This window comes from Coregonus lavaretus (genome assembly GCF_964263955.1).
Source record: "Coregonus lavaretus genome assembly, chromosome: 8".
Taxonomy (NCBI): domain Eukaryota; kingdom Metazoa; phylum Chordata; class Actinopteri; order Salmoniformes; family Salmonidae; genus Coregonus; species Coregonus lavaretus.
The window spans coordinates 51808419-51819457 of NC_139995.1; the positions used below are offsets into that span (position 1 = coordinate 51808419).

At 43.3% G+C, this 11039-nt stretch overlaps 1 protein-coding gene across 1 annotated transcript in view; it reads left to right on the forward strand.

Moving 5' to 3' along the window:
- LOC311133237 (TOX high mobility group box family member 2-like) overlaps positions 1 to 11039 on the forward strand; it is a 150386-nt gene that overhangs the window by 67794 nt on the left and 71553 nt on the right. The window contains exon 3 of the mRNA XM_084166723.1: positions 7849 to 7908. Coding sequence (XP_084022849.1) covers positions 7849 to 7908 — 60 coding nt within the window. The remainder of the gene's footprint in view (positions 1 to 7848; positions 7909 to 11039) is intronic.

Sequence of the window (11039 nt, forward strand, 5' to 3'; positions counted from 1 at the left end):
GCCGAGCCAGTCGAGGTGTCATTTGAGAAATGACCGGCCTCTCGAAAACCCTCCATGTGACTGACAAGACAGTAAAAAGAGCATTAAAACTAGATGAATATTATATCACAGCACTGATAGGAGCAATTAAGCTCATCATACAAGAGAGAATGAGCGTGTCTTGGGGATCCATTCGACCGCATGGTTAACACAGTTTCTCATTGCTTTACAAGCACACACGATTTGTGTTGATGTCTCTTCTCTCCCCATTTGGCCTTTGAATGTTATCATCTGAGATTTTCAGCTGTTCCAATTAATTTTTTCTTCAGTCGATAAAGAACAGAGATGTTCCCTCAGCAGAGTTTAACGTAATGAACACCATACTTCATCTGTATAGAGTTATGGCCTGGATAAATCTGGGTTCAAATACTATGTGAAATCTTTCAAACAATCTTAGTGATTACTTTAGCCTGTCTGGAGTGCCAGATGGGCAGGGTTGCACTGTTGCGACTGTTCTATTGGTGTCATTGCACCAGGCAAGCTAATCAAGCCCAGATGGATTATTTCAAATATACTGAACAAAAATAGCTGAGCTAAAATAAAAGATCCCAGAAGTATTCCATACGCACAAAAGCATATTTCTCTCAAATTCTGTGCACAAATTTGTTTAAATCCTTGTTAGTGAGCATTTCTCCTTAATCTATCCACCTGACAGGTGAGGCATATCAAGAAGCTAATTAAACAGCATGATCATGTACACTGGTGCACTTTGTGCTGGGGACAATAAAAGGCCACTCTAAAATGTGCAGTTTTGTCACACAACACAATGCCACAGATGTCTCAAGTTTTGAGGGAGCGTGCAATTGGCTGCTGACTGCAGAAAAGTCCAACAGAGCTGAATGTTAATTTCTGTTCCATAAGACCCCTCTAATGTCATTTTAAGAGAATTTGGCAGTAGCGTCCAACAGCCTCACAACCGCAGACCACGTGTAACCACGCCAGCACAGGACCTCCAGCTTCTTCACCTGCGGATGGTGTGAGACAGCCACCCGGACAGCTGATGAAACTGGGTTTGCAACAACTGAAGAATTTCTGCACAAACTGTCAGAAACAGTCTCAGGGAAGCTCATCTGTGTGCTCGTCTTCCTCGCCAGGTCTTGACCTGACTGCAGTTCGGCGTAGTAACCAACTTCAGTGGGCAAATGCTCACCTTCGATGGCCACTGGCACGCTGAGAAGTGTGCTCCTCATGGATGAATCCCGGATTCAACTGTACCGGGCAGATGGCAGACAGCGTGTATGGCGTCGTGTGGGCGAGCGATTTGCTGATGTCAACGTTGTGAACAGAGTGCCCCATGGTGGCTGTGGGGTTATGGTTTGGGCAGGCATCAGCTACGGACAACAAACACAATTGTCTTTTATCGATGGCAATTTGAATGCACAGAGATAACGTGATGAAATCCTGAGGCCCATTGTCGGGCCATTTATCCGCCGCCATCACATCATGTTTCAACATAATAATGCACGGCCCGATGTCACAAGGATCTGTACACAATTCCTGGAAGCTGAAAATATCCCAGTTCTTCTATGGCCTGCATACTCACCAGACACGTCACTCATTGAGTGAGCATGTTTGGGATGCTCTGGATCGACGTGTAAGACAGTGTATTCCAGTTACCACCAATATCCAGCAACTCCGCATAGCCATTGAAGAGGAGTGGGACAACATTCCACAGGCCACAATCAACAGCCTGATCAACTCTATGCAAAGGAGATGTGTCACGCTGCATGAGACAAATGGTGGTCTCACCAGATACTGACTGGTTTTCTGATCCATGCCCCTACCTTTCTTTTAAGGTATCTGTGACCAACAGATGCATATCTGTATTCCCAGTCACATGAAATCCATAGATTAGGGCCTAATTAATGTATTACAATTGACTGATTTCCTTATATGAACTGCAACTCAGTAAAATATTTGAAATTGTTGCATGTTGCGTTTATATTTTAGTTCAGTGTAGTATTTGAACCCAGGTCTGAGGTGTAATGGGTATGGCAGTTGAGGTTTGACTATGAACACGGACGGTCATATTTGTGATCTTTATTGGGCTCTGTCTTTGTTGTATAGGACGCATGGTTGACTCAGAGAGAGACCCAGCTGTGTGGCTACACATATACATTACATATGTATGCACACACACTAACACCTATAGAAGGGCAAACAGCACATACAGTAGAACAAACATAGAACACACACACACACATACACACACATGAACCCACACAGCAGAGCAAACACACTGCAGAAGGAACACACACACACAGTCAACCGATCCATATCTGCTTCATTGCAAACTGACGACCATCCCCTCAGACCTTCAGTGGTGTCTGCCAGCCTCTGAATTCTCTATTGACCAGTGTCTTGACACAGGTATTTTGACTGCTGCCTGTTTCCATTTGCACTTTGACTGACAGGTGATTAGTCACGTACGTGTGGAAAACCACAGTCACATTTTAGTCCCACAAAAGAGAGGAGAAGAGAGGAGAAGAGAGGAGAGCAGAGGAGAGAGGAGAAGAGATGAGAAGAGAAGAGAAGAGAAGAGAAGAGAAGAGAAGAGAAGAGAAGAGAAGAGAAGAGAAGAGAAGAGAAGAGAAGAGAAGAGAAGAGAAGAGAAGAGAAGAGAAGAGAAGAGAAGAGAAGAGAAGAGAAGAGAAGAGAAGAGAAGAGAAGAAAGGGGGCTGGGCCCTCCTTTTTTCTTCCTTGCCAGTCTGTCTAAATTGAAAACATACATGGCTGCCGCTGCTACATGTATGAACTGTATGATTGTGTGTAGTAGTGACATCACAGGGTAGACAGCCATCTTGTAAGCCACACCATTTCCTAATGGCTGCTGTACTATACATGTATGCCATTTTGAAATTCTACTATAGATTGGAATGCTCATTTGTGGCTGGGAGCTGTGTGATAGGTTGTGTTCAACTGTTGTTCCATAACCTCAATGCTGTAGTGCGCACTTCCTACATCTAACTGACAGTGGCTTTGGATTACACAAACAGCTGCCTATTTATAGCCTCTCTCGTTATGTGCTTTTTAGATCAACAAACTGGAGTGGTTGGTGTCAAATGTCTATCAATTGTTTGAACAATGAGCTCTATCTCTCCCCACAACCATTATGGGTTTTAACCAAGCTTTCTCTCTCTCTCTCTCTCTCTCTCTCTCTCTCTCTCTCTCTCTCTCTCTCTCTCTCTCTCTCTCTCTCTCTCTCTCTCTCTCTCTCTCTCTTCTCTCTCAATACAATTCAATTTAAGGGCTTTAGTGGCATGGGAAACGTATGTTAACATTGCCAAAGCAAGTGAAGTAGATAGTAAACCAAAGGGAAATAAACAATAAATATTAACAGTAAACATTACACTCAGATGTTCCAAAATAATAAAGACATTTCAAATGTCACATTATGTATATATACAGTGTTGTAACAATATGCAAATAGTTAAAGTACAAATGGGAAAATAAATAAACATAAATATGGGTTGTATTTACAATGGTGTTCTTCACTTTTCTTGTGGCAACAGGTCACAAATCTTGCTGCTGTGATTGCACACTGTGGTATTTCACCCAGTAGATATGGGAGTTTATCAAAATTGGGTTTGTTTTCTAATTCTTTGTGGATCTCTGTAATCTGAGGGAAATATGTGTCTCTAATATGTTCATACATTTGGCAGGAGGTTAGGAAGTGCAGCTGTTTCCACCTCATTTTGTGGGCAGTGTGCACATAGCCTGTCTTCTCTTGAGAGCCAGGTCTGCCTACGGCGGCCTTTCTCAATACTGAGTCTGTACATAGTCAAAGCTTTCCTTAAGTTTGGGTCAGTCACAGTGGTCAGGTATTCTGCCACTGTGTACTCCCTGTTTAGGGCCAAATAGCATTCTAGTTTGCTCTGTTTTTTTGTTAATTCTTTCCAATGTGTCAAGTAATTCTCTTTTTGTTTTCTCATGATTTGGTTGGGTCTAATTGTGTTGTTGTCCTGGGGCTCTGTGGGGTCTGTTTGTGTTTGTGAACAGAGCCCCAGGACCAGCTTACTTAGGGGACTCTTCTCCAAGTTCATCTCTCTGTAGGTGATGGCTTTGTTATGGAAGGTTTGGGAATTGCTTCCTTTAAAGTGGTTATAGAATTTAACGGCTCTTTTCTGGATTTTGATAATTAGATGGTATCGGCCTAATTCTGCTCTGCATGCATTATTTGGTGTTTTTCGTCGTACACAGGGGATATTTTTGCAGAATTCTGCATGCAGAGTCTCAATTTGGTGTTTGTCCCATTTTGTCAATTCTTGGTTGGTGAGCGGACCCCAGACCTCACATCCATAAAGGGCAATGGGTTCTATAACTGATTCAAGTATTTTTTGCCAGATCCTAATTGGTATGTCGAATTTGATGTTCCTTTTGATGGCAGAGAAGGCCCTTCTTGCCTTGTCTCTCAGATCTTTCACAGCTTTGTGGAAGTTACCTGTGGCGCTGATGTTTAGGCCGAGGTATGTATAGTTTTTTGTGTGCTCTAGGGCAACGGTGTCTAGATGGAATTTGTATTTGTGGTCCTGGCAACTGGACCTTTTTTGGAACACCATTATTTTTGTCTTACTGAGATTTACTGTCAGGGCCCAGGTCTGACAGAATCTGTGCAGAAGATCTAGGTGCTGCTGCAGGCCCTCCTTGGTTGGTGACAGGAGCACCAGATCATCAGCAAACAGTAGACATTTGACTTCAGATTCTAGTAGAGTGAGGCCGGGTGCTGCAGACTGTTCTAGTGCCCTCGCCAATTCGTCGATATATATGTTGAAGATGGTACTTAAACTGCATCCCTGTCTCACCCCACAGCCCTGTGAAAATAAATGTGTGTGTTTTTTGCCAATTTTAACTGCACACTTGTTGTTTGTGTACATTAATTTTATAATGCCGTATGTTTTTCCCCCAACCCCACTTTCCATAAATTTGTATAGCAGACCCTCATGCCAAATTGAGTCAAAAGCTTTTTTGAAATCAACAAAGCATGAGAAGACTTTGCCTTTGTTTTGGTTTGTGAATTAGGGTGTGCAGGGTGAGTACGTGGTCTGTTGTATGGTAATTTGTTAGAAAGCCAATCTCTCCCTTTCTTTCTTCCTCCATCCCTCTCTTTCTTCCCATCACTCTCTCGCTATCGCTCTCTCTATCGCTCTCTCTATCGCTCTCTCTCTATATTTACATTTTAGTCATTTAGCAGACGCTCTTATCCAGAGCGACTTACAGTTAGTGAGTGCATACATTATTATATGTTTTTCATACTGGTCCCCCGTGGGAAACAAACCCACAACCCTGGCGTTGCAAATGCCATGCTCTACCAACAGCTTCTCGGGTCTCTCTCTCTCTCTCTCTCTTTCGCTCTCTATCTATCTATCTCTCTCTCTCTCTATCTCTCTCTATCTCTCTATCTCTCTCTCTCTCTCTTTCCCTCTCTATCTGTCTCTCTTTCTCTGTCTATCTATCTCTCTCTCAATCTCTCTCTACCACTCTCGCTCTCTATCTAAATAATAAAATAAATAATTAGTCATTTAGCAGACGCTCTTATCCAGAGCGACTTACAGGAGCAATTAGGGTTAAGTGCCTTGCTCAAGGGCACATCGACAGATTTTTCACCTAGTCGGTTCGGGGATTAGAACCAGCGACCTATCTCTCTCTCTCTTTCTCTCTCTCTATCTCTCTATCTCTCTATATCACTCTCTCTCTTTCCCTCTCTATCTCTCTTTCTGTCTCTGTCTCTCTCTATCACTATCTCTCTCTATCTCACTATATCTCTTTCTCTCTCTCTCTATCTCTCTCTATCTCTCTCTCTCTCTCTTTCTCTAAAAATGTTTTTCACCTGATTTTCATGGTTATTTGTTTTATACTAACAGTCCCGCCTTTACTGATATAAATATTATATTAATATATATATACAGTATGATAGATGTGATATCTCCAGTTGCTCTGAGAAGATCTGTGTCATGTGTGAAAACACCAATAACCGCTCACTGCCACCATTCTGCTACATTCATTTCCTGATTGAGAACTCAGAAGCACTCATGGCCTGTTCTCCTTCCTTACCGATGGAAGGGAAGAAATGGATTTCATTTTCCTTACTGTGTGCAACCATCATACAATGACTGTGGCCCACCACCAAATGGTTCCATCAAGGAGAAATCATGATGCTGAAAGCACCAATTCTATCTAACGGATGAATATGAGAGTGATGAGAAGTAGGGTGACAAATAATATAATTCTAGGTATTGCTGTCATCTAGTCTCATACAGTAACAATGGTGGGTTTGACAGTGGCTGTACTTCAGGTATGGAGCATGGCAAATGGAACGACACGGAATATGTGCACTGTAAAGCCCATTGCATATATTTCCCATGCTTACTGTCAGTATACCAGTTTAGGCTATATCAGTGAAACCTACTGTCAGTATACCGGTTTAGGCTATATCAGTGAAACCTACTGTCAGTATACCGGTTTAGGCTATATCAGTAAAGCCTACTGTCAGTATACCGGTTTAGGCTATATCAGTAAAGCCTACTGTCAGTATACCGGTTTAGGCTATATCAGTAAAGAATCGTTTTTTGCATCTCTGCACTTTGGTATCAATTCTACAGGTACAAAGGCTTAACTTTGGCTAATATCCTTATGGACAGGCTTGTTGTTTTTCAGCATCTATACAGTAGCTTCATTACACTACACTACAGTACTGCTCCATCTCATGTCAATGTGAGGACCTTACTGTAGAGCAGCTCTGCAGACCCCGTTGGCTGACTTCTCCTCGTATGTTTTGCATTCTCATAAACGCAGAGTGCCAACTAGTAGCAGACAAAACAGAGAGGCCTCTGGGAGGTGTGAGGCATGCCAAGCCACGGCCTCTGGCTGTGACCCGAGTGTTAATCACTGCTACAGCGAGAACAGACACCCTCTGCCCCTGCCAACCCCCCAGCCAACACCTCTCGCCCTCCCCAACCCACCACATCCACCACCCACCATCCCCCTTTGCTCAGGGGCACGCTCCCATTCGCCCACCCCAGCCCCGGCCCCAGCCCGGGCCCCGGTCCGATGGAGGGTTGCCCTGCTTGTCTCACGGCTTCTCTCTGGCAGGTATTTTTTCTCTCTGGTGGAGTGTGAAAGTGCTAATAGACGGTTGTGACCTCTTGGCCTCCGTAGGGCCCTCTGGCTGGAGCTCTGTGTTTTGTTGTGTTTGCGCTGGTGTGATTAGCGCTCCGGCGCATCCCTCCCCGACACCTCGCGTGACACACATTGCAGCCCAAGTCACAGCCGAGTCAGACACACACACACGCATGGACACACACTTTCTCTCTCTCACACACATACAGTGTATGCACACACGCACACACACGCACGCACACACACACACACACACACACTGGGGCTGCTGCGGGCAAGCGGAGCAGTGTGAGTTTCACTAGTCTGACTGGTCTAATTATATGGGGCTCTAATGAACTGTAATTACTGACATCCACGAGAGCCAATAAGCCAGTGTGGTTTAAAGGCGACTACTACGGAGTAATTGAACTTGTTCAGACTGTTTCTATGCACTGACTGTTTTTTTCAATGTGCTGACTAGAGTTGCAAAATTCCGGTAACTTTCAATAAATTCTGTTTTTTTCCAGAAATCCTAGTTGGAGGATTCCGGATGTCCTGCATATTCCCTCCCGATTCCGTGAATCCTCCAACCAGGAATTCGGGAAAACCTGGGAATTTATTGAAAGTTCCTGGAATTTTGCATCCCTAGCGCTGACTGATTTTTCTATGTGCTGACTGATTTGTCCCCTGTTGTTTCTCTGTTTCTCCCCTCAGTTTGATGGTGATAACATGTACATGAATGAAAATAACCAGGAGTTTCTCTCCCCAAATCAGGTGAGTCTGACATTTTGTTTTTTGTTGATGAAACACCTGCTTCCTTGACTAGGACATGTCCAGACATGCCTATAATTTGATAAGGTCTCACAGTGTACTGAAAATAAAGGGGTATTGGAATCCTAGCACCAAGGTCGAGAGTACTGCTGGTTTTTTGTTCCATACCTGGATGAATGTCATTGATTGGCCAGAGATTCCACTCACATTGGGTGGTATTCAGACTTGAGATCATCACGCTTAACTTACATTTTCACATTGTCCTTATTTACATAAATTAATGATTATCAGGAAAGTCTGAGTTGCACATGATGAGTTGCATCTAAACTCTGAATTGGCCAGAAAGTTCCTGATTAGAGGGGAAGAATGAAAACCTAACCAGTAGTGCTGTGGACCCTGAGTACTGGATTTGAGAAAGGGGGCCAAACATAATTAGTTCCAATGAGATTTATGAGAACATAGGACTGAATGCATGAGCGTGTGTATTGTAGTACAGTGCAGTGCATTGCATTGTACCACAGCTGAATTAGAACACATGGGTTGCCATAAGGTTGCGTTTGAGCTGGGGGTAAAACCTCCCTGCCATACAAAGCAGGGGGAAGCACTCGTCCTTGTCAATTTCAATCATTTGAGCGGGCCAAAAATATCTCTATCAGATCACTGTGCACTGTTGTTCTAACTTATAAAGATGAGGAGATTAAATATTTTAGTTGGGGATATTTCAGTCTAGTGGGGTGTTTCAGTAAGGTATATTTCATTCTAGTGAGGTGTTTCAGTAAGGGATGTTTCAGTTTAGTGGGGTGTTTCAGTAAGGGATATTTCAGTCTAGTGGGCTGTTTCAATAAGGGATATTTCAGTCAAGTGGGGTGTTTCAGTAAGGGATGTTTGAGTCTAGTGAGGTTTTTCAGTAAGGGATGTTTCAGTCTAGTGAGGTTTTTCAGTAAGGGATATTTCAGTCAAGTGGGGTGTTTCAGTAAGGGATGTTTTAGTCAAGTGGGGTGTTTCAGTAAGGGATATTTCAGTCAAGTGGGGTGTTTCAGTAAGGGATATTGCAGTCAAGTTGGGTAGTCCCATGTGGCTCAGTCAGCATGGTGCTTGCAACGCCAGTGTTATTGTTTCGATTCCCATTGGGGACCAGTATGAAAATGTATGCACTCACTACTGTAAATTGTTCTGAATAAGAGCATCTGCTAAAATGTGTTTCACTAAGGGACATTTCAGTCTAGTGGGGTATTTCAGTCTAGTGAGGTTGAGTATAACATTATATGATACTAGTGTAGGCTACAGGGCCATGATAGTGTTGTAGGGTGTTATTTATGTACAGTGTTATTTTCAATCATTAATCTTGTATTAGTATGTAATAAATACCTTGTCTACTTAATTTGGCCACTTCATCAGGGGTAATTGACTTAACCCACAACTGGATTAGGTTTGCTCTCTTCATCTATGGGGGGTGTGGGGGGTGGAGTGAGAGCGAGGGAGAGAGAGAGACACACAGACCTACACACACAGACAGATAGGGAGAGAGAGAGACAGAGAGACAGAGAATGGAGGAGAGGAGGGAGAGTGAGAGGGCTGAGAGAGGACTTAGCTTTCCTCTGTGTTGTACTACTATATTTACTCAACGTCAAGGTCTGCTCATTTGAAAAACTGTCTTCCTCTATTTTCCGCATGACCAGGTTCCTCCACTCCTTCTGTCTGACAGCTAAACTCAGGGGGAGCATTTAGGGGGGCACACAGGGGGAGCATTTAGGGGGGCACACATTCTCATACTATAGAAGTTCATCATATAGAACCTACCTATTATTATAAAAAATCACAATCTGCTCCTTATTGGCTTGAACTTACCTATCGTCTTTCTGTTCCTTATCCTTTTATATGTTCTCGTTGAAAAGCATTTGGGTCAGTGGTTCTGGGAGGGAAAATAACCAGACGCCTCCAAACTGTCTGAAAGTGTCTAGATCAGCAGCTCACTGTAATGTCAGTACTGTATCTCTGGCTAATCAGGCACAGGAATCTCCACTACCTACGGTGGTGGTTTCACTTCCACCGCTCTGATGAGTCATGAAGAAATGGGGTCAGATCTGCTGCATGTCCACTGTTCCCATGCTCATCCACCAGACACCAGTTAGCTAAGAGCATAGCTCTCTCTCTCTCTCTCTCTCTCTCGCTCTCTCTCTCTTTCTCTATAACTCTCTCTCCCAGTTAGAGCTCTCTCTCTCTCTCTCTCTTACTCTGTATCTATCTCTGCCTGTTAGCTCTCTCTTTCACTCTTTCGCTCTCTCTTTCACTCTTTCGCTCTCTTTCTCTATAGCTCTATCCCAGTAAGATCTGTCTCTCTTTCTCTCTCTCTCTCTCTCTCTCTCTCTCTCTCTCTCTCTCTCTCTCTTCTCTCTCTCTCTCTCTCTCTCTCTCTCTCTCTCTCTCTCTCTCTCTCTCTCTCTCTCTCTCTTTCTGTCTCAATCTATCTCTCCCTAGTTATCTCTTCCCCTCCCTCTTCTCTTCTTTCTCCACACCTTCCTCTCTCTCTCTCTCTCTCTCTCTCTCTCTCTCTCTCTCTCAATTCAATTTCAATTTAAGGGCTTTATTGGCATGGGAAACGTGTGTTAACAATGCCAAAGCAAGGGAAGTAGATAGTAAACAAAAGTGAAATAAACAATAAATATTAACAGTAAACATTACACTCAGAAGTTTCAAAAGAATAAAGACATTTCAAATGTCATATTATGTATATTTACAGTGTTGTAACAATGTGCAAATAGTTAAAGTACAAATGGGAAAATAAATAAACATAAATATGGGTTGTATTTACAATGGTGTTTGTTCTTCACTGGTTGCCCTTTTCTTGTGGCAACAGGTCACAAATCTTGCAGCTGTGATGGCACACTGTGGTTTTTCACCCAGTAGATAAGGGAGTTTATCAAAATTGGGTTTGTTTTCGAATTCTTTGTGGATCGCTGTAATCTGAGGGAAATATGTGTCTCTAATATGGTCATACATTTGGCAGGAGGTTAGGAAGTGCAGCTCAGTTTCCACCTCATTTTGTGGGCAGTGTGCACTCTCTCTCTCTCTCTCTCTCTCTCTCTCTCTCTTGTGGGCAGTGTGCACTCTCTCTCTCTCTCTCTCTCTCTCTC